This window comes from Vanellus vanellus (assembly GCF_965231255.1).
Source record: "Vanellus vanellus genome assembly, chromosome: Z".
In the NCBI taxonomy this organism is placed as follows: domain Eukaryota; kingdom Metazoa; phylum Chordata; class Aves; order Charadriiformes; family Charadriidae; genus Vanellus; species Vanellus vanellus.
The window spans coordinates 63,313,879-63,341,669 of NC_138908.1; the positions used below are offsets into that span (position 1 = coordinate 63,313,879).

Consider the following 27,791-nt stretch of genomic DNA (forward strand, 5'->3'; position numbering starts at 1 on the left):
ATAGACAGTATGCCAATATAGACCCAAGGGCAAGAGTGTAAGAGAATGGAGTTATGGTGTGGGTTTCCCTGAATGCTTTCCTGTTATAGAGCAGTTCATGGTATACAGAGCTCTTGACTCAGAGGCAGAGTTTTCATGTTTTGTACTCAATATATGTTTCCTTCCATGAATCTGTCCAGGCTGTTTTGAATGTGTGATCAAGAATGTCTCCTGGCAAGGAATCCATCATATATCTGAGGAGATATTTCCTTCTGTTTACTTTGAATCTGCTTCTTCATAATTCCATGTGCTACTTGTATATGAAGCTTTCTTGGTGGAGGATTATAGGCTGATAGGAAACTCTTCTCTTGTCAACCCTCACCCATACTTTAATCATGGTTGGATCTCTGCCCAAGTAACCACAATCTCTTTGAATGACACTTCAGGACTCTGACTTTGCTGGATGGGGACAAGTGGGGTGCTTAAGCCAGTATTGCTCCCAAGAGAGCTAGAAGAATTATCTATGAGGCATTTCATGGTGGCCTGCAGTTACACAAGCTAGTGTTTTTGCGTAGCCCTGCCTGGGCCAATAAGCTGTGCCACAAAGCTGGTTGCCTGCTCTAAATCTAAGGCCCTGTACTGGAACATGTTGCCCAGAGAAGTTGTGGATGCCCCATCATTGGAAGTATTAAAAGTCAAGTTGGATGGGGCTTTGAGCAACCTGTCCTTGTGAAAGATATCCCTGCCACGGGACAAGGGGCTTGGACTAGATGATCTTGAAAGGTCTCTTCCAACCCAAATCATGCTATTCTATACTGCAAGGTCCTGGGAAGAGAAAGACATGGTAGCTCCCTGACATGACCTCAGGCTTACAGAGAATAAGCATGTCGAGAGACTTTACTTCCCTGTGGGACAGTAATTCTTCAGATCTGTCTCTGAATTTAATTATTGCTGTGAAATACATTCTGTTACTCAGGTTGTTACTGATTCAGAGTGTAGGGCTAGGCACTAGCTGAACCGGGGAGTTGCCTCAGTAGGTGGTGTATAGATGAGACAGACTACGTGGTAGGACCAGATAACTGTATAGCTTCAGGCTGTACCTTTTGCTTACCCTGCTTACTCCTGGGAAAAGCCACCCCACAATATACTGTCGACCAACAGCTACCTGAAAGGCCTCTCTGCGTTCTTACCAGGGGTCTCCAGTGATTCCGCTGCAGGTAAGGCCTACCGTCGGACTTGGCTTTAAATGGAAGAGAAAAAAAAAGAGAAGCAACTATGGGAAATCATCTGTTTATGCTCTGCTGTCTAAATTTGCAAACAGGACATGTAGTTCATGGCAGTTTAAACTGTTTATTCCACCTTAAAGTTTCACAGTCTGTAAAATTTAACTGTATAGAGTAGATCTGGTTTTGATTTAGATGCCAGCCAACAAACAGCATCTGAAATCTTAAGAATTTTTTGCAGATCTCAATCAATAATGCCTAAACCATTCTTTGTTTAAAAAAAAAAAAAAAAGGCAAAAAAAGAACAGACACCAGCATCTGTCCCAACAGCCTGCGTGCCAAGTTCCACTATGGGATTCTGAAATACCCGTGATACTAAGTCCTGTCACCTTTCCCACAAATTAAAATAAGACAAGGTTGGGACTAGAACAGAGGCAGGTTCTGGAACAGGTGGTTCCCACATCTTTAAACTTGTTCAGTGTTTTGATGAGAAAAATCTGAAATGAAGAAAACATAGTATATGAGGAGTTGGATGATTCCCACTAGAATATTTGGAAACAGTTAGACATGCTTTGAAGTACAAAACAATGAGGTAAACATTAAGGAAAGCATTTTTCATATAAGCTCTTAATACTTGCAAAAGTAACACATGAATAAACCTCCCTAAAGCCATTGGGCATAGTATCAAAATAGCCTGCTTGCTTGGAAGGTAAAAGAGCATGTATTTGTGAAATTTGTTTTGACATACAGACTTAAAGAAGTAAACAAATAGCTGCTGGAGAGAGCTGCAAACTGAGAAGTGAGCTACAAACAGAAACTACTGCAAACTACTGTGCAAAACATGGTCTCTGTTTCTCTGTCGCTGGGTCAAAACTATGTTTCATTTAATGGATAAGAGTCTCATGTGAGGATCTTGGGTCGGTTCTGGTCCTTCCCTATGGCTCATCACAGACGTAACTTTTGGTCTTGTCTTAGAGGCCTTTTAATTTGTTACTTGGTATTGAGAACTGGCTTTAGTTGTGAGTTCATAGCATGTTGAGTAGATGTTTAGAGAGTCCATCCAAACTCTGCATCCCCCAGAAGCAAACGCAGCCATGAAACTTCTGTGCAGTGGGATAAGCTGCTTTTTGGAAGAAAAGCCAAATGACTGTTGTGCATATTAAAAGCACTGTTTTGTTCAGAGCAGGCACTCTTGGTGCATGGTTGGAGCTGAATGGTGGGCTTGCTCAGAAAGCTGGGTAACTTCACTCTCAAAAGTGTGCAGGAATCAGTTGTGGTGACGTGAAATAAATTTATGGATGGTGACTTCCTGTTGTATGCACAGATACTTCATGTCCCTGCCTTGCCCTCCTGTCCCAAATGGCTTATCACAAAAATCCAGTCTTAAAATCCTAAAGTTTCGGTTAGGGTTGCTGGTCATGAGTATGGGGGGAAACCAGTAACCCTGGTGGCATTAGTTGCCAGTGTTGTTAGGTCTTACTAGAGAGCTTTGACACTGAAATAATGATAGAAAAATCACAGACTGCTTTCTTATCTCTCTGCGGAGAGGTGTCTGCTTTGCCTGTTTCTGTGGTATACAGTGGAGTTCAGTCCAGAAAAGCCTTGAGTTCATGCAAATCAGTCTATAAAAATTGGAACTAGATACTGTGTTTGCTCTAACAATTCCTGCAGGGCTTACGTAACGGTAATGTCTGTCCTCATCGGCTCTTCACAGTGTTTCCATCTTGTATCTCCAAAATTATCACAGCAAACGAAGGAGACTTATGTGTATTGTGCAGTCTTTTTCATTGTTGTTTCCCTGCAGGTGATTTTAATAGGCAGCTGATGGGTCAGATGATGCAGATGAACCAAATACTCGGGGATGTGAAAGACCTGCTCAGACAACAGGTACTGTATAAACTGAGGGGTGATCTTATTAGCGTTTATAAATATATAAAGGGGGAATGTCATGAGGATGGAGCCAGGCTCTTCTCAGTAGCGACCAGTGATAGGACAAGGGGTAATGGATTCAAGCTGGAACACAAGAGGTTCCACTTAAATTTGAGAAGAAACTTCTTCTCAGTGAGGGTGACAGAGCACTGGAACAGGCTGCCCAGGGAGGTTGTGGAGTCTCCTTCTCTGGAGACATTCAAAACTCGCCCGGACGCCTTCCTGTGCAACCTCATCTAGGTGTTCCTGCTCCGACAGGGGGATTGGACTAGATGATCTTTTGAGGTCCCTTACAATCCCTAGCATACTGTGATACTGTGATAAAGACTTCAACGTGAAGTATCCCAAGCTTGCCACTTTTGAGAGTCGGGGCAGAATTCACATAAGCAGTAAATTCCTGTGTAGAGCTCATTGCCTCAGAGGCATGACATCATGTAGAAGAAATAACCATATAGGTCCTGTTAACCTGTGCTCGCTACGGAGGATCATTGAGCATGAGAGTGTAGGGGGACTTGCTTATTCAGATCCAGAAAATCTAGTGTCTTAAGTGGAGAGGAACTAGAGTAGCCATCCTAGCCCACTGTCATACAGGTAGTTCTGTTGCGCAGAACTGAAATTGCATGTATTCCACCTGCTGGTGGAATTGCTGGTGGCAGATGCCTTTAGTTAAGCATGTCATTCTTAAAGGTCCTGTTGATGAAAGCTGAACTGAAGTACAACAGCATCACTGTCCTTAATTTTATGGAGTACAGAGAGCATCTCATTTCAAGATAGAGTACCTATGTTGCATGGTTTGAGTGGCATCTTAGGGAAAAATGATAATGGTTCTTCTGGCAGCCAGGTGAAAACTGGAGCTGTCTGTATCCGAATAATGTTTATTTTCTGTAACCTCAAGGTCAAAGAAACAACTTTTCTGAGAAATACCATAGCTGAGTGCCAAGCATGTGGTAAGTATTCCTGTTATTGCCTGTAAAAGGCAACTAGATGACATGTATGGTTGTTTTAAAACTAGTATTTATTGCATCAACTTTATGTAGTTTCTAAGAAGTACTTTTTTTAAAAATACTGTGTCCAAAGTTCTAGATGTATTGGACACAAATTTAAAATAGATTGTCATTAGGAAAAAGCTTTCAGTTTCCATAGACCTGACAATCACCTACTGGGGGATAAAATCCCACTAAACCAAGCAGTACCACTCACCCTGTACTATCAGCTCTCGCTGTGCCACGTGTTCCTGGGGAGGGAGACATTGCCTGCCAGACGTCTCATGAACAATCTTAGTAGAAGGATGAGGGAGGAATTGTGTTCTGCTCTAGCTGGTATTGTTAGTCTAAGGAGGATCCTATGCAGTCCATCTGAAAGTTGTCTGATTCTGAGTGGGCAGACACTGGTTAACAGCAAGAAGACCCCAAAGGTGGTCTCCATCTGTTCACTAAATGGAAGAAATAAATGCTTTCGCAAATGTCACTGCATGGCCCTCCTACACAGCTGGCAGTCGGGAAACATGTGCACTCAGTATAAAAACCAAAGTACTCCCTCAGCGGGTGGGCAAAAGGCCTTAAATACATCAGGTCTTTTAGTTGATTTCTTCTCCCAGTCTGTCAGCCTGGTCAAAACTCAAGTTGAGCTCCAGCCAGGTTAATCTTTTTGTGTAAGCGCCAAAGAAAAAGTCTTTAAATCCTGCATGCATCTGTACCAAGGTTCAGCACCTGCCAGAGTCTCAGAAAACCTCACTTTTCCTCAGGGCAGGTCTCTGTGCACCTAAGTCATTGTGCTCGTATGTCCAGCTGCATGTTTGTGGGCTGCCAGTTGCTGCTTCTTTATTCCCCTTATTTGCAGACTGTCAGATATGTTCTTGTGAAACCGTGGCACTGTTTTTCTTATGAAGAGGTAGCGTTGCTGCTTTAGCCGGAGAAATGCGTTGTACCACCCCACTTGAATGCCTTGGGCCATCTGAGGTCACTGGCTTTCAGAGCTTCTCCCCCTGACCAGCAGCAGACCTGTCCTGGGGCTAACCTAGCAGGAGGGATCCCGTGTGTAGCCAAGAGAAGCACGTGGACCTGACAAAATAGCCTTAATTTCCCCTGTCTGGGGACACAGCAAGCTGCTGGGCCATTCCCAGTGTGAAGTCTCTTCAGCCACAGCACAGCTGGTAGCGGCGCAGTGCAGAAACACGAAGCCCCCACTGCGCAGCGTCTTGGGGGATCTCTTCAGAGCGCTTGCCAGCTGAAAGCTGTGATGGATGTTTCTTTCACCCGCTGAAACTGTTGTTCTTTCTGCATTAAAGGTCTGGGAACTGTGAATTTTCCAACCCAGCTTCCTAGGCGCAGTAAACCCAAATGCGAAGTTAATTCCTGCTTCAGGGGAGTCAGGTGTGTGGAGACAGCAGAAGGATTTCAGTGCGGCCCCTGCCCTGAAGGGCTCACGGGAAATGGAGTTACCTGCTCAGATATCGATGAGGTAAAATAGTGACTTTCACTGGATTAATAATAAAAATAAAAGGGGAAAAAAAAAAAAAAAGAGCTGAAAAGCAACTGTTTCATGCATATCAATGGGTTGCTGATACTTGCTGTCTTCAGCATTTGCTGACTGCTTGCAAAGTGAATTTTAATTCATGCTGATTTGATTCTACCTTCCTATTTTGCTGTTGCTGCAACTTTATGGAGATTATATGTGTGAAAACTTGCAATACCCTGGTGAGTTGAAAAGTCACTTAAAGGAACGTAATTTTAAAAAAAAAAAAAACAACAAACAAACACACACAAAAAAAAAAAACCAAACACCCCAAATCAGCCAAAACAAGCTTTTTGTGTAGTTGTTTCTATTCCACAGGAAGATGCAGCAGATTCTGTTACAGGCAGAACTGTGGAAGCACTTCTTGTCAATATGGGTTTTGTTTCTTTAAATTGTAGCGCTCCTGAACCAGCCTTGGAGACCAAACTCTTCTCTTCAACCCAAACTGGAGCAATGTTTTCGACCTTACCTTTAAAGTCTATGAAAGAAAATAAACATTTATTGTTATTGTTCCCTTTGCTTCTTTATGGTTTTGGTGAAAGATGGTAATGTTGGCTTCAATCTATTTTTTTTTTTGTGCTATATGTTAGAAATTCAGAGCTTGCTTGTATTGAGAACTGAGTTAATAAATTTACAGTATCTTAAGTGATTAAATAAAACCTGTGTTAATTGGAATGTGGCACTTACTCAGAACACAAACAACAGAACCACTTACAGCTTCACTGCATTTTTTTCTGTGTGATGACTTTTGCCATTACTCTCTAGTGATTTTTGTGGAAAAGCATCTGGATGTAGTAGACCAGGGAACCAGGAGAATTAGGTTTCTAACTGTGCCTGTGGATAACACAGTACTACCAATGTACCTACCTAATGATGTAAAACACCAAAAGCAATTCCTATTTTCTCCTTCCTAGCCAACAGGAGATGTGCTTTGACTGCACTTTTGGTTTACTCCTTCCTGTAGGCCATCAGCAGAAAGGATGCAATGTGCCCAACTTCTATCTGTCGGTGAAGAACACTGAGGGAAGGAGGTTGAGTGTGGCAGTTTTCTGAGTTGTAGGCAATGTCTTTTGTTTTGCCTCACATGACATGGACTGTGTCTGCTGCGACAGAAGGCACAAAAAATGGAGGTGAAGCTCTAAACAGTGAATGAAAGAGGTGAAGCTGAGACAGCTGTGGTACGAGTTTCTTGCCACAGACAACCATGGTGAGAGACTCAAGCCAGCCTAGGTGGAGCCCACCAGTGCAGATGAGTTCTACCTCCTGAGCCATACCCAGACTGAGGCGGAGCATGGCAATAATCTCCTCCCTGCCGTTTTCAGGGTTAGAGCAACTCTACCCATCACAACAGTGGTGGGAAAACAAACCGACACTGGTCTGTAGTGACCTGACATTAATGTGGTTTTCTGTGAGCAGTCAGGCTCTGCCACTGGAGATGGATGTGCCTTCATGTTCCTGTCACTGCTCCACATGGCAGACTTGATCTCACATTAGAAACAGCAAGGAAATTTTGTCAAAATGGTGTCGTAGAGGTACAGGCTTGCTTGTATGAGGTCTTTATGTGGACACTGCTACTAAAATGCCACATAGTCTGGTGCAGTTTTGTTCACCAGTATATTTCTTGTTTAACAGCTGGATTTTCACTTATGGTTACACAGGGGGGGAAAAGGAGATAATAAATGGCAGTAGCTTTTCATTGTCTAATAAGAGGGTGGGTGTCATGTTATTTGTTTTCTTGAGCTAGCTGGGACTAAGAAGAAAAGTAATTTTTTTTTTTTTTTTTTTCCCAAAATCTCTTTAGGAATTTCTTCTGGGAGAGCACCTTTCTACTGAATAAACTATTTCGGTACTTCCTAATAACTGGCATTTAAAAAGAAGTTCATATACAAATTCTGATAAAGACAATCTAGAAGCTTCCTCACTAAGAGGTGCCATCGTCTTTTCTGAGGCTGTTAGCATCTCTGCAATATGCTCCCTTATTCATTACCAGCTTGAAGACATTACTTTCATACGCTGATGCCCAATATCTTGGGAGCTGCAGCTCTGCTCTGTGTACAGTGTAATTTGAGTGCCCTCTGCTGCCTACAATAAAAAATCCACAGCAAATAAGGAGCACAAAATGTCTGTCCTAGGTTTTACATTTTCCTTATGCTAGTTGTGGACCTACTTCTAACAAATCTCTCCATCAAAAACGCTTTGATATTAAACATACCTTTTCTTGCTCCCTTGTGTGTGTGTTTGGTTACAAGTTGCATGTTTGTTGTAGGTGGATATCTTCTGGCTTGTTTGCCCCCATCTTGCAGATGTTTTTACGTTAGCAATGGCGGGGGGAAAAAAGGCATATTTTTAAAACTTTTCTATATTTCTTTCTCATGTTTCTTATTTATTGTTGTCTTTGAGTCATATACAGTATGATGGCTAGTGTTGATGTTGGAGAGGCAGTAATATGGGATGTGGTTCCCAAACTGCCACCCACAAGGCCAGTGAAATGAGTTACAGCCATTCTGTAAAACCACATGAGGCAATGAAGCGAATGGTGCCTTCAGGCCAAGGGTGATGCTGTGGGCATGTGGTATTTTGGGAGAAGTGCTGAGGGTTGTCTGTGGGCCTCTGGTCTAGAAAAGTGTGAGTGCTACTGACACATCCCTGCTCATCTGGCTCGTGTTTGCGTCACTTCTGGCTATGAGGTTTGCCCAAATATATATAAATGAGAGAAAATGCTGCTGCCACTTCCGTGTTACAAAACAAAACTGCAGGACTGTGCAGTGGGTTGGAGTTATGCACCTTTCCTGATATTGTGGTCTGGACCCTTCCAGGGGGCTCTCAGTCTCTGAGAGAGCTGAACCTGGCCAGCAAAAGGAAGGACTGGGGATCAGATCTTAGGGCATCAACAACAGGCTATAATGGAATATTGCAAATGTTACTTAAATTACTGAGATAGCTGAAGACCTACTGGGTCAGAAATACCTGCAGAGACTGTTTCCTCTGTAAGCCAGCTCTGAACAGAAGACATACAGACATTACACGTAGCACTGCCTTTGACTGAGAGATCTGTCCACATAGGCAGAGTCTGGATGTTACTGAAGCACGAACGTGCGCTCGGTTCATTTTTTTCTTTGCAGTGTCGTTACAACCCTTGTTTCCCTGGAGTGCGATGTGTGAACACTGCTCCAGGTTTCCGATGCGAGACCTGTCCCCCAGGCTATACAGGACAAACCGTGCAAGGGATAGGACTCAGCTACGCCAAGACCAATAAACAGGTGAGTGGCGGCATTCCTGCAGCAACTGCCCTTGCAAGATGCTGGTTTAGGTCAGTGCATCTGTATTGCATTTTATTTCTACATCAGTCATTCCATAATTGCCTTGTGCAGTTAGGCAGACCTCAGGGTGTTTCACTTAGAAGATCTGAGTTGTGTTTGCTTGGCTTTAATGGGAGTATTAACAGTCTAATACTTGGGACCAATATGGAGACAAGAAAAAATGACATTGTCTTCGTAAGTTATCTCTGATCAATTTTAAAGGGGGCTCTGTTGATTTCTGTAAACTGGCTTTGAACGAGGAAGAGTATGACAGAAAAGCCTATTTTACTGTCATTTTTTGCATGTTCCTGTAGGACCCTACAAGGGGAAGATAGTTGTTGTCTAAACTCTTGTGGGCAAACCAGAAGCCTATTCTCAGGTTAACATTTTCTGTATCACAGTGTCTCTTCAGGGTTGATATGTGTCTCGAGGTCTATTGGAAAATTAGCCTATGGGTATATCTGCACCATTCTGAGAACAGTTTCGGGAGAGGCTATGACTCTTCTAGACTAAAACTTCGGTGGTTTTTCTTCAGACTTGGGTCTCTAATTGGCATTGTTTTTATTACATGTTGATTTGTTTTATTGCTAGGTCTGCTTAGATATTGATGAATGCCAGAATGGTGGACTTGGACTCTGCGTTCCAAATTCCCATTGCATAAACACTTTGGTAAGCACCGTTTCATTTGTGACTTTAAAAAATTGATTGTTTTAAAATTCCATGAGGCAAGTATTGGATTTGTGGCTGTGATTGAAGAGCTGAATAAGATAATTTTTTTCTTGGCTTCATCTAAACCAAAGCATCCTTTCCTCTTTTCCTGACTAATAATAAAAAAAAATCAATACTTCATTTGTGATTAGCATGTTCATCTGAGCTGTATCTTTATCACTTTCCCTGAGGGATGGCAGGAACTCTTCTCTCCATACCATCCCATTATGTTTGTTTATGAGTATGTTATTGCAAAGAACCTCCTTTGAAAGATGAAATCTTTGCTTTCCCTCATCTTTTCCCACCTGAGAACTGCTGCAGCAAGCTGTTCCCCTGGGTACTCCTTTTTATAGGAGCAATGTCTTCACTTCATAAGGGTATTTATGCAGTACCAGATATCCCTCTAAACAAGTACAGAGAGGGGAGTTGCAATTAGTAAAATGCTTTTGATACCTGTAGATATTAAATCCAGGATAGCAAGCACAGCTGAAGTAGAAATGGTTTGAAAGATGTTAGGATCCACTAGAAGCGGCATGCAACCATTTTAATGCCATGAAGCAAGTTGGACCTTTCAGTTGGAATCACAGAATCATAGAATCATTTAGGTTGGTAAAGACCCTTAACATCATCGAGTCTAACCGTAAACCCAACAATGCCAAGTCCACCACTAAATCGTGTCCCTAAGTGCCACATCTACACATCTTTTAAATACCTCCAGGTATGGTGAATCAACCACTTCCCTGGGCAACCTGTCCCAATGCTTGACAGCCCTTTCAGTGGAGAAATTCTTCCCAATATCCAATCTAACCCCCACCTGGCGCAACTTGAGGTTGTTTCCTTGTGCCCTGTCACTTGCTACTTGGGAGAAGAGACCGACCCCCACCTTGCTACAACCTCCTTTCAGGTAGTTGTAGAGTGATAAGGTCTCCCCTCAGCCTCCTTTTCTTCAGGCTAAACAATCCCAGTTCCCTCAGCCGCTCCTCATAAGATTTGCTCTCTAGACCCTTCACCAGCTGTGCTGCCCTTCTTTGGACAGCCTGCAATATCTTAGTGTCTTCCTTGTAGTGAGGGGCCCAAAACTGAACACAGTACTTGAAGTATGGCCTCACCAGTGCCGAGTACAGGGGCATGATCATTTCCCTAGTCTTGCTGGCCACACTATTTCTGATACAAGCCAGGGTGTTGTTGGCTTCCTTGGCCACCTGGGCACACTGCTGGCTCATATTTAGCTGGCTGTTTACCAATACCCCCAGGTCCTTTCCCTCTGGGCATTTTTCCAGCCACTGTTGTGACCCAGCTGCAGGACCTGGCACTTGACCTTGTTGAACCTCATACCATTGGCCTCAGCCCATCGATCCAGCCTGTCCAGATCCCTCTCGGAATCAACACTCGGGCCCAACTTGGTGTCATCTGCAAACTTACTGAAGTTGCACTCGATCCCCTCGTCCAGATCACTGATAAAAGTATTAAACAGAACTGGCCCTAATACTGAGCCCTGGGGAACACCACTTGTGACCAGCTGCCAACTGGATTTAACTCCATTCACCACAACTCTTTGGGCCCAGCCATCCAGCCAGATTTTTACCCCCCAAAGTGTATGCCCATCCAAGCCATGAGCAGCCGGTTCCTCCAGGAGAATGCTGTGGGAAACAGTGTCAAAGTTACTGAAGTCCATCTAAACAACATCCACAGCCTTTCCCTCATCCATTAAGCAGGTTACCTTGTCATAGAAGGAGATCAGGTTGGTCAAGCAGGACCTGCCTTTCATCACCTGATGGTGATGGTATGTGCCACTTATGCCCATGTCAAATACTGCTCTGCTATAACTACCAGCACAGAGCAGGCTTTCTCCGTAACAAGAGAAGGGTTAAAAGTATCCCGCAGGTGTAAAGGTGGTCCTTTTTGCAGCTAGGTTATTGTTGGCACTACCAGTAGTGTAACAAGTGGTGTGCTTTCCTTATGAATAACCTTGTTTTCTAGGACTGCTTTCACTGTTCAATACGTTTCTCTCTTTTTTAATTTATTTTTTATATCTAGAACATTTCTGTCACATGTTGTATCTTACTGCATGACTAGACATGACTAGTCCTCTTCAGGAGGCCATCAGGCCCTGTTTGCAGAGGGCAACAAGTGGCCTGCCATCTGTCAAAACCAGAGCAATGTGGGTTTTTTTACTCCTGTCTCCCTTTAGAAACATTTTGGTCTGGAAGTGCTGCCTTAAAGGCTATTTTAATGCATGCCAGGGCTTGATATAGGACAGAATATACTGAGCAAATTCAGCAGACTCCAGAAGATATTACCCTGTCATCCATTAGGAGAAAGTGCACAGGCCAGTATGTTTTATATAGGCCATACCATTTGCATGGCTCGGTGATTATTTTACTTTTCAGTCATCTGTATATATCTTCGTCTTAAGCATGAAAGTATGCAGGCAGCATAGAGTTTAGAATGAAGCTAGGAATGGAGGACAAAAATAATGCCCATCTGGGCAGTAAATGTATCTCTCTATCATGGTGGACTGGAACAATCCTGACAGTTCCTCCAACGGGCTTTGTATGGGAAGAGTGAAGTTATGTGAAGCACCTCAGTTTCACAAAGGGGTGGATGCACAAGTTTGTTTCTGTTCCTTGACATGTCAAAAATAATTATTCTCTATATAGGGGAAAAAAAATAATTCAATTAATACTTATGTCGTAAGTTACAAATCTACAAGTATGTGAGACAGAGACAAAAGTCACATTAGATGCCTAAAGAAGACCCCTTCTTATCTGCACTTACCCACTTATATCTCATATAGTGATTGTCCCAGCACAAACTGAGATTCCTTGGCTTAGCTCCTCTGGGTTTGTTTACAAAAGATAGTGGCACAAATATAAAATCAAGTGTATGCATCTAGGTAAACCACTGCAAAAGGTTGCATGGATGTTCTTATTGCAGTGTAAACGACTGTGTCTTCAACTCCTGAATTGTTTTCTGAAGAACAAGATTTAGCTCAAATTGGCTTAAAAACATCTAAGTTAAAAAAAAAAAAATAGGGCAATGAAACGATGAACTTTCTTGTCTCTCTTTGATTAAAAGTTGCGTCCAGTTGAGTTTAGATAAAGTGTCTGCTTTACACTGAAATAAGAACATCCAATTTGATTAAGCAGGTGCTGCTTAGAATTTTACACAAAGTTTGGGCTACCTGGAAGCAGCTCAGAGTGTTGCTGGCAGGGACAAGGCATCATGAAGAAGCTTTTGCTGCTACATGACTTTTCTCTGGCTTAACAGAAGTCTGGTCTAAACAGGTGAGAGTTGACCATGTTTTCCGGCATGTGCTGTGGGAGCCAACCCTGAATTTCATGCAGAAAATGAAGTTTGTTCACAGTGCCAGAAGCCTCAATGGATGAAAAGCTACACTTGCATAGCATAAGCAGCATGACATGAATCTTGCTCACACACTTGCTTTAAAAGAAAAATTAGTCCTGTTAAAAGGCTGGCTAGTAACTCTTTGTTTTTACAGGGGTCTTACCACTGCGGCCAGTGCAAACCAGGATATACAGGAGACCAAGTCAGGGGGTGCCAGGCTGAGAGGAGCTGCAGAAATCGAGCCCTCAATCCATGCAGTGTCCATGCCCGTTGTATTGAGGAGAGACGAGGAGAGGTGACATGTATTGTGAGTTCATAAATTCATCCATTTGTACAGTGAAAAATAACCTTTTTTAGGCTGGAACTGAGAAGTCTTTGCAGTTATTTTGTACAGTTGGGTGTCTTAACCAGATTGTGGCACACTGGCCCAGAGACCAGCTACAAAAATAACCAGGCTGAGTCTGTCTTGCAATTGTTTTCTTCTTGCGGCTTGTCTGTAAGGCAGCCGTACTTGTGCACGGTATTTACTCTGTCTGTGTAATTAGATCTTTTGGGAATGGCTTTTAAAGACTTTCTGTAGTCTCCTCAGAAAGTGCTGTCAAGTGTCACTCTACAGAAAACATCACAAGGGAAAATTCCTCTCCTGGCCCTCTCACAGCTACATAGCTGTGAGTGGAGATCCTCTCTGCATGCCCGACGTGTCTGTATTTGCCTGCTGATAGAAATGGTATTTTTCCAAGTGAGACCACAGATTCTAGGCACAGGTAGGCTGTACTGTGCTTTCCGCCCCTGGGAGCAGAGGAGCACCAAGTGGCATATGAAATTTTTTGTAAGAGTCTAACTGAAGTATATTACTTAGTTTTAATAGCTTGGAGGGGAAAGCAAGAGCCTAATCCTGTGTCCTGTCCCAAATTTGGATACAGTGCGTGCTTCTGCTGGCAGTTGCTTTGCTCTCATTTTTAAGTACATCTATTTCAAAGAAGAAGAATCTAGGGTATTTTGAGCCTGTGCTGTAATGGGAAGATGCCTAGATACTTGTGTTAGGCAAGTCCTCCTTTTAAGTGGGGGCCAGATTTTGGTGTGCAGTTCTATACCTGTACCTTCAGTTACAATACAAATTAGGCATTTGTTTGAAACAGTACTGATTTAATTGGCTAGGGGAAACTTGTGGGCAGATGCACTTGCTTGGCTGATGCAAACTTAGTAACTGTCAGCACAGTTTTCCCTTAAAACTTGCTCTAGTTGCAGACGTATTCTAGAAATACTGAACAAAACACAGTCATCCCATCTAACCATGGGCCCCTTGCTGAGATGCTAGGTGCATATTGTGCCTAGTTCCCCTCTTTTCTTTTTCTCCACCTACAGGTGAGGAATAAAAATTGATTCCTGACCAGTGTCTAAAAGAAATCTATAGCTCCTACTGAAAACATTAGGTGTTGCAGGCATACATTTGATTTAACATCAAGTCTTAGCTGTGCTTAGAAATAGACAGCTTGAAGCAAAGATTTTCTTTTGGCATTGAGAGATGATGAAGTGTACCTCATTTTACTTCAGTGTCTGTCCGTGTCTTCTGTATGTTGGTGTTTTCAAGATGGATGTGGTGTTTCCCTCTTGAATAATGCTACAGTTACTCCGTAACCTTTTGGTAGTACTACCATGGTGTTTTATTGATAGTGTGGCATTGGCTGGGCTGGTGATGGTTATATTTGCGGAAAAGATGTAGACATTGATGGCTACCCTAACGAAGAACTCTTATGCTCTGCTGAAAACTGCAGAAAGGTAAGAAATTCTTTCTTAATCATATAATAACTCAGAGCATGAGGGGGTGAAGAGTGAAAAAAACATGACTAGATGTATTAATCTTTTTTCCAAGTTATTGAATTCCTCTGGATAAATTGTATTTGATTTGATCAGTTGATAAATTAAAACAATAACAGAAAAAGTCATTAAAATTATGAAGGCTTCCAGTTTACCCATAGAACACAAGACTTGTTTCATTTTTTGTCTAGGACAATTGCAGATTTGTCCCAAACTCTGGACAAGAAGATGCCGATGATGATGGGATTGGAGATGCTTGCGATGATGATGCGGATGGAGATGGCATTCCCAATGAGCAGGTGCTGTGCATAGATCAGGGTGCAGGGGTCTGTGCAAACAAAAGGATTTCACTTTACTGCGATAGGCAGTGATTTTTGCAGTCTGGCTCACTACTATTTGCCAGAGATTATCGCATACCCATCACTGTCAGCAGCTCTATAAATCTTGTCTTTTTCTTTTTTATAATGGTCGCTGTTATAAGACCTAAAAAACCCAGGCTGTCTCACCCAACCTTATATGCCTCCAGTATATGTTCCACTATTACATTTTAGCATCTAATTCTAGAGCTTTTTGTATAAAGAACTTGTGTCCTTCTGTCATGCTCCCCCATAGTATGGCCTTCAGGAACATTACCTGCATTAATATCTTCCTTTTTTAAAGAGCAGGTTGACCTGACATCACATTCCATGAGAGATCCAAAAGCCACAGAAATTAATGGGTGTTTTGCCAATAACTTGAAAAAGCTTTGAATCATGTTCTTAAAGTAAAAGAGGTTTCCATGTGGGTACTCTACTGCAGAATATATCAGAGAATAAAGTCAGACCGTAAAAGCTCTTTTGCGTTGACTCCATATCCTCACATGCCCACTGTTGCTCTACATTAAGATCCTTCTGTTGTATTGCTTAATGCACTTCCCAGGAAGACAACAAGAATGCTGTGTCCAGAGTACAGAATGGAACCGAGTCCCTAGTCCTAGGGCAAACTAGCAATCACAGAAGGTCTGTCTCAGGCTGTTTTGCCACAGAAGCCAATCCTGAAGTCTGGTAGCTTGAAGCAACTGGCTTTATTAATGTTCTGTAAGGAAAGATGTTAAATTCTCCTTCAACTATAAATCTATATGCAGGTTCAGCACCTTTTCAACCAACTAACTTCTGTATTGTTGCTAAGCTGTGTTCTGCCTCTGTGCGTGCAAGAGGTCATGGGTGTGTCAGACAAGAGAGGAAAGTTTACAACACTTTGAAATAAAATCTTCTCCATATGCCTCCTGGTGGTCTTAGTCAATAGTAGCTTGACTGACAAGAAAAATACGACTTGTACTTTTTGCATCAAAAAATCCTGTTTTTCCAAGTGTTTCAGCTTTGGTTTGAGTCTCTACCAAAAGGGGGCAACCGCCTTTCACGGAGAGCATCCACAAACCCTGCCGGGGTGTCTGGACTGCAGCTTTTGAGAAGGACCATGCCAGGAAACCAGGGCACCAAAACAGGTTACTCGCCATGGACTCATCCAAAATGAGAATCACAAGTCAGCGTTATAAAGCTTTATGATACTGGGTGTTTATGTTTAGGGTTCCCATGGCGTGGTTCAAAGCAGAGCTTTGAGGGAGCCAGTGAAATCAGATCCAGAGCTAATATTCACATAAAATGTCAAACTGCTCACAGTAATCACTTTTTGTGAAAGGAAAAAATAAATACAAGAGTTATATAAATCCACTAAACTAAAAATTAAAGATTTGGGGCCTGGTTCATGTCTGATTTGGATCTGTGTCTCTTGCAGGATAACTGTGTCTTGGCTCCCAATGTTAACCAGAGAAACGGTGACCAGGATATCTTTGGAGATGCTTGTGACAATTGCCGCAATGTTCTTAATAATGACCAGAGGGACACGGATGGTGATGGAAAAGGAGATGCTTGTGATGATGACATGGATGGAGATGGTTGGTAATTCTTCACTTACAGCTTCTGTGACGTTCTTGAAACTTGCTCACAACATGCCGTGTGTTACGAGATTTCCTGTCGCCAGCTGCTAAGTGTCATGTAACACATTGTCTTTCTTCCTGAAACATATGTTTGGAATCCTTTTTATTTAGATTAAGATGTATATATTTTAGCCTCCATTGGAAGCACTGAACACTGCAACAGATGAACCAAGCCATGTTTCATGTACAAGTTCAGGTTGTTGGTCATTCAGTAATTCCTTAAAGGTGCAAACATGTCCCAGACTACACAGCTGCTGCCTGTCCCAGATCCCCAAGAGCTACATAATGTATTATTTTCATTGCTGTAGCAGGCTTGAAAGAAGTGGAAAAAATCACAACCCTTCAAATGTAGCAACAAAGATGAAACATCCCATCCTGTAAGCCGTGATACAGGAACAGGATAGAACAAATTGTGTGTAATAAATTAAGTGTGTGTGATGGGGTTGAAAGCTGTTCTTTAGCAAGGTATTTCCAACTTCTGTTAAATGAATGGCTGTGCAGGCTTATAACGTCGTTGCAAGATTAAGTAGTTGCTGAAAAGGAATAGTGTCTTTATTGTTCTTGATGTTTATGTTGTCCAATAAAATATACAGGATTTTTTTTTAACTAACATCCAATCCACTTTTTGCTAGGTATTAAGAACCTTTTGGATAATTGTCAGAGGATCCCCAACCAAGACCAGGAGGATGAGGATAATGATGGTGTTGGTGATGCCTGTGACAGCTGCCCTACAATCAGCAACCCAAACCAGGTTAGCAGGCAGAAGGAAAAGATATCCTCATTTAGGGAGAGGGACTGCTGAGGTCCAAAAAAATGCAAGAGAATGAGGCAGCCTGTGCAGCTACAGTGTTTACCTTTTAACAGTAGGTATTCAGGAAAGTTTTATGAAGCTTCAAACTCTCCTGACATGGGAATCGGGAGCGACCAGGTGTATTCTTATAACTTGGGATGTTGTTAGCACCTCTGCCCTGCCAGCATGTTCTACTGTCATGCTCTGAAATGTGGGCGTGCTACAGTCTCATGGAATCCAACAGCAGACTTCATGCAATGGCGTGATTTAGTTACACTTGATATTTCTTTAATCAGGACAAAATCTTGGTGTCTTTTTTTAGCAAAACGTTCACTGCTCCTAGGTGAGAAGTCAGCGAGTATTTTCATATGTTTTGAATTCTGATTAAGCCCCTTGTGACTAAGAGAAATGTTGGAATCTTTAGAGAAACATGGTAGATTTTTAAAGTTGGTTAAAAATCACCTTGGTTAGAAATAAGGGATACTTACTTCCAGTAGTAGAGGAATCTTTTTTGAACTACTCATCTTGCTTGAACTGCTCTAATCAATTTTAACCCTGTTTATTCATTGTCTGTTTGGTCTTTTCTTTAATAAAACTGACTTTTTGGTTAGATGGATGATTCAAACAAGAAAATATGTTTTGTAAAACAAATGTTTTTCCATGCTTTTATTTTAAATGTATTTGATTTGGTTGTGTTTTGGTTTAATACTGCCATTTTAATAAACATTCTCAGCAGCTGATACTGGAACTCTCTCTGTTTCCTTTTGCAGTCGGATATTGACAATGACCTGGTTGGAGATTCCTGCGACACCAATCAGGACAGGTATGCTGTGTTGTGGCTTGTAACAGCAGCAGGGAAGTGGGAAAGGCTAGTCTTGAGCTGAAGCATGGTACTGATTCCTAGAGAGCTGTAATCCCTCAGACTAGCCTGGATTTAATTCCAGTACCTTCTCAAAGAGCTGTTACTTCAAAAACAATGTTATGATTTATGAGCCTTGTTGGTTGACTTCCCTGTAGCAGTGCAGTTACAGAGCCCTTTACCTTTAGCCCCATGTTCACTCAGGCTTCCGATGAGCTCCTGTGGAAGTGACATTCAGAGCAGTTCTCTGGCTGTAAAACCCAGAGCGCTGCTCAGAGCTTCTTAGGAAGGTGACATCTTTTTTCTTTTCTTTATTTTTCATTCCTCTTTTCTTTATTTTTTTTCTTCAGCAGAAATTTCACAGTTAAGGGCTGTATGTTTTTCCACAAGAACCTAATGTTTCAGGAACAGAAGTTTATTATCAAGTGTAAAACATTTGCAGATAAACCCCTTGAGTGGCAAGGCTCCTCTGTGGCTTTTACATGCCCTGAGCATTCAGGGGAGCACGTCCCATGACAAACTGCTAACGCCTGCCTGGAAGCAGCTTCTGCATAACCAGCTTTGGAGATGTCTAGTCCTCCCCTGTGCTCCTCACTTAAAGCAAGAGAAAAAGGAAGTGATAAATCCTGTGCTGGCACAGCATTTCACCAGCCACAGATGGCTGCAAGGTCTCACCCCAGTGCCATTGATGAGTGCTGCTGTCTGGGATGATAAGCATGGGGAGCCGACTTCCCCCTCTCCGTAGGGAACATTCCCAGTCTAGGCCAGAAGCTGCCAAGGCCCCCAGCTGGGCCCCCGGCTGTTTTACTTTTAAGTACACACGGCCTTGGTTTTTCCTGTTTTTAAAAAGCATGTTTTCTTTTTTTCCTCAAACCTAACTAATGTGTATGAAGCATTTCCTGGTAGAAACGCTGTAGCTCTGCCTGCGGTTAACCTTGCAATAGATACGTGTGCAGGGTCCTCATTGCATTTTATCTCAAGAATGTGCAGACAGTAGCTGCTCTGACCGAAAATTAGAGCACCTTTCTTAAACAGGGAGAGGTAGGTGGGAATATGTACAGCTGTAAACTGCAGCACTGCCTTAATTTGGCTGTATGTCACTTCTGCTCTGCCTGTGCTAGGCAAAAAGCTACTGAGGGGAAACATGCCTGCTTATCACCAGAAACCATTTTGTTTATAGCATGTATACAAAAAAACCTGACTCCAGGACATTTTTTTTGCACAAATACATTTAACTATTAGCACGGAGAAACAATGCAGCCACACCATAACTTCCCAAACCCTTTTCTATAGTCTGTGTCCCCATTCCTGGTGACTCTTCACTGTAACTAGCTGACGCAGCCATGGGCAGGAGCGGTGTTTGGAAACTAAAGACTTTTTCTTCCCTTTCTTACTGTGCAGCTCCCCTGCGGGACCATAATGTAACAAAACTTGCTATTCAGGAGGGTGAAAGTGGCACTTGTTTTTAATCGTCTGGTTTCAAGTGGGCATGCAGAGTTTCCCATAAATTTTCATTCATGCTCACGCCTGCATGTTCATGAGCACCAAGACACTTGTGGACAACACGTGTGACAAGGGACACTAGCTGGGTGCGTTTTGATTTGTGACACTGCATTTGTTGGATGTGCCTTACACATCCTTTAGGAGTGGATGTTGTTTGGGATCTTGGGCTCTGGCATCTTTTCCCACTCCATGTAAGGCTTCTCTTTTCTTTATCCGAGTATTTTTATAGCTCCAGGATTAGTCTTCATCTTCCTGCCATGTTATCATACAGTCTCTGTTCGTTCCTTGTCTCCTTGCTCTTCATCCACCTGAGTGACAGTAGGTGCCCCTTCCAGTCTGTTTCCAGCTCCAGGGGTGCCTCCAGTGACTCTCCCACTCAGGTACCTGTGCCATCCCCTGTGCAGGGGCAGGAGCTGATGCTGATGTGCCATTTCTTTTTGTCTCTGTGCTCACAGTGATGGCGATGGGCACCAGGACAGCACAGACAATTGCCCCACCGTCATTAACAGCTCCCAGCTGGACACGGATAAAGACGGGTTGGGTGATGAGTGTGATGAGGACGATGATAACGATGGCATTCCTGACCTCTTGCCCCCAGGCCCTGACAACTGCAGGCTGGTCCCCAACCCAGGGCAGGAAGATGACAATGGTAAGATGAGCCTTCAGGAACCATTTCAGTCCTTAGGCACTGCATCCTTCCCCAAGCATTATACATGTGCTCAGGATCCGACAGTCACCACAGGCACATACACTACCTCCAAGGAGGGATCCCTGGCCAAGGCAGAGGTCCTCAGGTCCCCTCCCCTGGCACTGCGGCCATAGGGGCTGAGACTCCACCTGCTTCTTGGACACCCTGATCCAGTGGCTCGGACAGATTTGTTGCACCATAAATCTGCTTTCACTTCTCTGATGCATTCAGGTGATGGAGTTGGGGATATCTGCGAGTCTGATTTTGACCAGGATACAGTGATTGATCGGATCGATGTGTGCCCTGAGAACGCAGAGATCACCTTGACAGACTTCAGGGCCTATCAGACAGTGGTGCTGGATCCAGAGGGGGATGCGCAGATCGATCCCAACTGGGTGGTTCTGAACCAGGTAAAAATACATCTGGTCTTTCTTACCTGTCTGAGAAAGACCATTTAAAAAAACACAGTAAAAGTGTCTCTGCAATTGCCGGATCTCTGGCAAACAAGTGAAAAGTGGAAGCTGTTGGTTGGTTGACTATTTTACAGGAGTTATAATGAAGGAACTTTCTTTTAGCGTATCATAGCTTGAAGCTTGATGCTCCTAATAATCTAAAATAACTGCAGGCTGGTCAGCTTGTTCTGGGTGGATTTCACTGCTGCCAAGAAGGCAAACACAAGACTTTTGTGTCACCCTATTGAAATATTTCTGTAGCAAACAGTTTCATTAATCCTTTCCAGAATTTGAAAGTCTGACCTGCTGTATAGCAGAGCATTTACACCTAGATGGAGTCAAATAGCTGTTATTTACACTAATGAATTTTAGCCTTCAGGAGGCTAATGTGTTCTGAGTCACAAGGAATGTGAAGTTAATTCTGACTGCCAAAATCTCTGCCAAGCCAGCTGAGATATATACACCTTCCTTAACCCAGTCTTGGGTCAGTTTAATCCTGAACTCCATGATCAAACTGTATGAGCTAAGCCTAGGAAAAGCTCTTTTCCCTCCCTGGCCCTCTTTTCTGCCTTGTCCCCCGCCGCCAATCCCATCTCCAATCCTGGCCAGGTTCAGTGATTTCCACAGGAAGGCTGGTGTATGGAAAGAAACTATCAGAGTATCAGTATGGCCAATTCTGCAATGGGAAAAGAAAGACCCTTCCTGACTCAGGGCACACAAGCAGATGAAACATTAGTATTTGATTATAGTTCTCATTTTAATTCAGAGCTACAAGTGTTACAGACACATTGTGAGCACACGGAGGAGACGGACGGAGGGGGTGCTAGAGGGAGGGCTCAAGAGGCTGCCAGACTTAGCTGACCCAGCTCATCACGCACGCTGACCACCCTGAATTTACTCTTACAGGGCATGGAAATTGTGCAGACTATGAACAGCGATCCCGGCCTTGCCGTTGGTATGTACTCTCTTCTGAGATTCAAGTTTTACAGCACAAAACTTACAGCATGCGAACACATTTTCTGTAGGCTTGTTTTTAACCTGCGTGTATCCTCAGGTTACACAGCGTTTAACGGCGTTGACTTCGAGGGCACTTTTCATGTGAACACGGTGACAGATGACGACTACGCTGGCTTTATTTTTGGTTATCAAGACAGCTCTAGCTTTTACGTGGTAATGTGGAAACAGACCGAACAGACATACTGGCAAGCGACTCCCTTCAGAGCTGTTGCAGAGCCCGGCATTCAGCTAAAGGTACTGGTTGTGGCTCCTAGCTGAGGACACAGTGGTCCCCACAGCCTGCCACGTGTTGGCCATGCTGCCCAGCCATCTGACTGCTGTGGGCTAAGCCATCATGCTGTGCTTTGGCCAAGCCATCGTACTGCATGTCGGCTGTGCTGCCCGACTGCTGTTCTCTCCCAGTGTCAAAATGGCTAAGCCAGGTGGTTGCCACACAGCCCTGTTAATAGCACCATTTTTTAATTAACTTCATCTCCAGTCCTGCCTCTGCTCACCAGCTGGAGTGTTTAGTCTCTGCTCTCTTTGTGCACTGACTAATTGGTCAAATTACCTCCTTCTCCTTGGTCCAGGTTGCTTTTCTTTCCCTGCAAGCAGCGGCTGTGGTTATACAAGAGAAGTTAGGGGCTTGGGCGCAGGAGGGGGGGGTGCTTCCGCAGACCTGCTGCCTGCTACAGAAAGACTTAAAGCTCCTGAAAGTGACATTTCTCTGTGCTCAGCATTGGAAAACGGTGTTTCTGCAGGCTGTGAAATCCAAGACAGGCCCTGGCGAGCATCTCCGCAACTCTCTCTGGCACACGGGGGACACCAATGATCAGGTCAGGCTGCTGTGGAAGGACCCCCGAAATGTAGGGTGGAAAGACAAAGTCTCCTACCGTTGGTTCTTGCAGCACAGACCCCAGATCGGTTATATCAGGTAAGAGAGGAAAGGATGGATAATGTCTGCCTGAACTGTTGTTTCACAAGACCTAATTCAGATGACAACCTGAGAATTTATTGTATGTCTGGTCTTTGCACTGATGCAGCCTTGTAACAGGTTAGACTTTTGAAATTCAGCCTGCAATTCTTTTCCTAGGAAAGACAATTCCAGCTAAGCCTGTTTGTAACTGAACTCTTCTACTATCTGGCCGTTGTAACTGTGCCCTACCCTAATAAGCCCTTTTCTGGCTTTTAATACCTTGTTTTCCAAGCTACTACTGGCTACTGATCTGAAAACCAATGCATTTCAAAATTTCTTAATTTTGATCTTTTGGAATATTTTTGTTGGAATTGTGACAGTTCATTTATATACTCTGGGATAACAGAATTAATAGAACTTGCCTACTTAAAGGTTGTGATGCTAACTTCGATCAGTACTTATCCTGATGTGACAGATATGAGATTACATAGCATATATTCAGAAAGTTTGTCAAAGCTATGTAATGCATGTTATATATTCTTAGTTTGTTATTTGGAAAAAAAAAAAAAACAAAATTCACAATTCAGGAGGAAACATTTCACTCTGCAACATCCAGATCAGCAGGAATTATACTTGCAAATCAAGGTTGATGTTCAAATGTAAAAAATAAACTGCTCTGGCATCATCAGCTCAGGTTTTGCAACTTTACAATAGAACAGAAAATACAGGTAAGTGAATTGTTCTTCAAAAAATCACCACCCTGAAGTTAAGGTGCAATAACTTGATGGTATAATTATTCCACTTTTCTGCTGCAGAGTATCATCTTCAGCGGTAATTGGAGCGAGCATGTTTGTCTTCATGCTAAAATGGATTAAGAACATTTATACTGTCGATTATTGTGTCCCAGCCACATGGCAGTAGTGAAGAGATCTTGGGTGGCAACTTTTCTTTAGACCAAGCTGTTCTTGAAGCTGCTTCGTGAGCAAACATCTGCCTGTGGTTGCAGTCTCTCTAGCCAGCCTAATTAATGCCCCCTGCAACTGGGAAAGGTAGCAAAGTCAGTGGCACAAAATCCTGCGAAAACTAAAGGCAGCCAGGCCTAAAAGGAACCTCTGCCAGCTCTCTGTCCACATCGTGCTGTGGTCTGTTTAAGCCAGATGCCACCGACCATAATGTGTCTAGCAGAGGTTTTCTGAGGCTTCAGGGAAGCCTAGGAAAAAGTCACTTGAGCCAGCTTCTCCCACGGAAATTTGAAAGACAACAAGTTCTATTCATTGCACAGATGCTTTTGAACTACCTCAGTGAGTCAGGAAATAAACTCAGGAACATAACAGGAATTGTTGTTTTTTTTTTTCTTATTTTATGAAAAGACACGGGAACTGTCCTTCCCTTCACAGCTCGCTATTTTTTTGCATGTCAGACCAGCAGCGTCCTCTTCCAAAACAGAGCCCTCCAGGCTCATCATCCTCTATGTTGTTTACCCAGTACCCCAGAGGCTGAGGACTTGATGTAGACAGTGCTGCAACAGCTCAGCTGGCTCCAGTGTGGTCCTGCTCAAGCCCTCGGTACTAGGCACATGCTGGGGAGCTGGCAGGGTGCAGCTGTTCCCAGAGCTATTTGGGAATTTGCTGATAGGTTTTCTAACAATAAGAAGATGCCAAGTCATCAAAACTGTTCCTGGAATTAATCATATCCACATTTTTAAAGAAATCTCACAGTCAAGTTTAAGATTCCAAATGGTTTATTTGAAACTTTGCCTATTTAAAAAAAAAAAAAAAAAGTTTAGCTTCAAACTGTGTGAGACAATATCCATCTGGCCTTCTTCAACCGATCCAATCTGGTTCTCCCTTTCTCCTGTAACTATCGACTATGGAATTTTTCAAGGGTTAAAGCTCTCAGCCTGACTGACTACAGGGAATAAAATTCCAAGGCTTTTGTAGTATGCATAAGAAAACAACCAACCACCACCAAAACAGCCTCCCTGCCCAGCTCTGTCCAGTGTGCAGCATTGCTCCAGTTCCCAGCCCACAGAGGAGACATCTTTCTGTCCCCTGGGCTAGATGGGAGCGTGGTATGTCCAAAGCTAGAGTCACCACGGATAATGAAATTTTATGAATGTTGCAGTCCCAGAAAAGACCTAACAGAGCTTCTGTTTGTTTTCATTAAGGGCAAGATTTTATGAAGGCTCTGACCTAGTGGCAGACTCTGGTGTGACTATAGACACCACGATGCGTGGAGGACGGCTTGGAGTTTTCTGCTTCTCTCAGGAAAACATTATTTGGTCCAACCTGAAATATCGCTGCAATGGTAATGTTGCTCTAATGTCATTTTAGCTAACAACTGGCAAGTGACCACGAGGAAACAGTAGTGCGGCTGTTGGATTAAGCCATTTTGCATCCTTTCCTTTGCTTTTCATTTACAAGTTATTCACAGCTGTGAAACGCCTCCCCTGACACCAGCAGCACACTGCAGCCCAGCCAGACGGGAGCTAACACCTCACAGCCGCTCCTCCCAGAGCAGTCACTCTGCTGCAGAGACTGTGCCAACTAAGTAGTATAGCTGTCATCAGAGAATTAGAAACGTTATTTAAAACCAACCGACCGTGAGAATTGTACACGCACAATATACAGAGGCCATCATGTATGTAGGATGCCTCGAGCTCTGAATACAAGGTGAAATAAATCTGGAGAGCCAATGGGATCAGTCACCAGGTGTCAGCGTCACTTGTATACTTGCTGGTTGTTCCTGTCTGTGGTAGGACAAGATCGTAAGATGCCACTCCTCCCACGGAGGAATCTTCAGACTCTATGGGAGCATGCTGGCTCGCTCCTCTTGGGGCCAGAGCCTTGCAGCTTAGCCCTGATCTTTCACTATACAGAATAGCTCAAACCTTGGTCACTCACACAGAAGCATCATGTTGGGGTATTTCTGCCCTGGCAACAGGTCAGCTAGCTTGAAGTGCGGTTGTAGGGGCTGCTCCCCCTCCTCTCAGCATCAACCCCTACCTGACCAAGGCAGTCTTAGAAAACTAAGTTAGCAGCCGAGTTGGAATAGTTTCCTAGTTTGCTTTCTGTGGATCCAAGAAGCCCAGCCCAGGTCCGCAGTGGACACAGCTGCCGCACAGCCAGACCCTGGCTCTATGGCTTGCTCTGGTGACGGACCCTGGTTCTTGGGCACACGGTACACCTAGGCTGATGCTTGCAGGTCATGGTTGAACAGGGGAACTTCTGGACAGTGGTGCTCACAATTAAAAATGACTTTATAAGAGTCTCAAACAGTTTGTGGTTTCCCAGAAAGCATGTTTCAAAGCTGCCACTGAAGTCACAGATACTTTCTGTCAGTGAGCAGGCAGTAGCTTTGCTGCAGGTGCTGCAGTAAGTCAATGAAACCCACTCAAAGAAGTCTCTGGAGTCCCCAGTTATCCCTGTTTTAATTTCAGACAAGTTTCTACATTTGCAGAAAAAGCTTAAAAAGAATTTTCAAGCCTCAAGAAAAGAAGTGATTGACAAAAAGCAAAGGACTTACCCTTTTTTTTCTCTATACTGTGTGTATTTATATAGTTACTTCCTTTTTTTGAGTTTAGAGTTACCTGTCCTGCATCAGGGTGGACATAATCAGAGCAAAGTTGAGGTCACACAGTTGAGCTTTGTTGCTGTGGCTTCATCTCTGGCTGCAGCTTTAGCTCTGCGGTTGGCTCTGTGGCTCTCCAGATAAAACGTTCTGGGATCTGGCAAAGGCACACTGCAAACTCAATGCTTCAGACAAACAGAACTGTAGTTACTCTTATGACATTGACCCATCTCCAGCTCCCTTTGCTAATTCTGAAGTTTTTCTACCAGTTGCGGTTGGTTAATGTTTCTGTCCCTTCTTGTGGCATACGAAACCATCACAGGGAAGTTGAATTAGGATATGTGAGAAATAGAGACACTGACGCTACAAACGTGTCTGGGCTGCAGAGGAAGACAACCACTTTTTCTGCCTTTCTGGTCAGTATTTATAAATAAAAATATAAGAGTGGAAGCCACAAAGCTTTTGGTTGGAAACGTAATTTGAAGATTGGTAGTACCCCATCATGGGCTGGCGTTGTAGGTCTGTCTTGTTAGCCTCTCTATGCTTTTTGGTTCTGTGTAGCTAAAACTGAAAACATTCCCAGTTCATTCTTAAAGTGTAAATAAAAGACAAGGCATGTTAGCTGAAAAAAAAAAAAAAAGGTAGGTGGGTAATTCATTAATTTAAGTGCTCCTTGATTTTGTCAGAAGAGACTAAACTTTTGCATATTTTCCTGTTTTCAGATACCATCCCAGAGGACTTCCAAGAATTTCAAGCTCAGCAATTTGGCGTTGGAGATATTGGGGATATTTAAGAAGGAAATGCAAACTAACATTGCTATTGCAAACAATATATTTTAAATCCTTATATGATTGTTGTTTTAAGAGTGCACACCGCAGCTTGTTCTCATTGATGTGATTTTTTTTTTTTGTATAAAAGTGAAAATAAAAAGGAGACAAAATAGACTGGGGCTTCACTGGTTTTCAAATCTGTCCTAAAATCTAGGGAGCAGCATGTAATGGAGTGGCACTTGCTTAACACATTCTCAGGAAAAGTTTGAATCCATTGCCATTCTGGATTCAGTATTAAACAGAGTGGGGAAGAAAGCACAATTTTGTCTGTCGTCTGGAATGTGTCAGAAACAACAGGTTGCCTCTGGGCGTGAAGCAGTTGCCAGGGCCTTCTTAATACCTTCCCAGTCCTGCAAGGAAAAGGTTTCATCTCCTTCAGAGCAGCTAATTCCTT

The 27,791-nt window shown here is 43.2% G+C and overlaps 1 protein-coding gene across 1 annotated transcript in view; it reads left to right on the forward strand.

Moving 5' to 3' along the window:
- THBS4 (thrombospondin 4) overlaps positions 1-27,360 on the forward strand; it is a gene marked incomplete at both ends in the record, with an annotated part of 39,810 nt that extends 12,450 nt beyond the window's left edge. Inside the window, 18 exons of the mRNA XM_082498000.1 lie at positions 3,007-3,089; positions 4,027-4,078; positions 5,419-5,591; positions 8,768-8,905; positions 9,536-9,613; positions 13,155-13,307; positions 14,675-14,779; positions 15,010-15,117; positions 16,592-16,751; positions 17,426-17,544; positions 18,354-18,406; positions 20,401-20,594; positions 20,865-21,043; positions 21,992-22,040; positions 22,140-22,336; positions 22,843-23,015; positions 25,165-25,304; positions 27,290-27,360. Of these exons, the coding sequence (XP_082354126.1) occupies positions 3,007-3,089; positions 4,027-4,078; positions 5,419-5,591; positions 8,768-8,905; positions 9,536-9,613; positions 13,155-13,307; positions 14,675-14,779; positions 15,010-15,117; positions 16,592-16,751; positions 17,426-17,544; positions 18,354-18,406; positions 20,401-20,594; positions 20,865-21,043; positions 21,992-22,040; positions 22,140-22,336; positions 22,843-23,015; positions 25,165-25,304; positions 27,290-27,360 (2,225 nt within the window). The remainder of the gene's footprint in view (positions 1-3,006; positions 3,090-4,026; positions 4,079-5,418; positions 5,592-8,767; positions 8,906-9,535; positions 9,614-13,154; positions 13,308-14,674; positions 14,780-15,009; positions 15,118-16,591; positions 16,752-17,425; positions 17,545-18,353; positions 18,407-20,400; positions 20,595-20,864; positions 21,044-21,991; positions 22,041-22,139; positions 22,337-22,842; positions 23,016-25,164; positions 25,305-27,289) is intronic.
- Between the last annotated feature and the right edge of the window lie 431 nt (positions 27,361-27,791).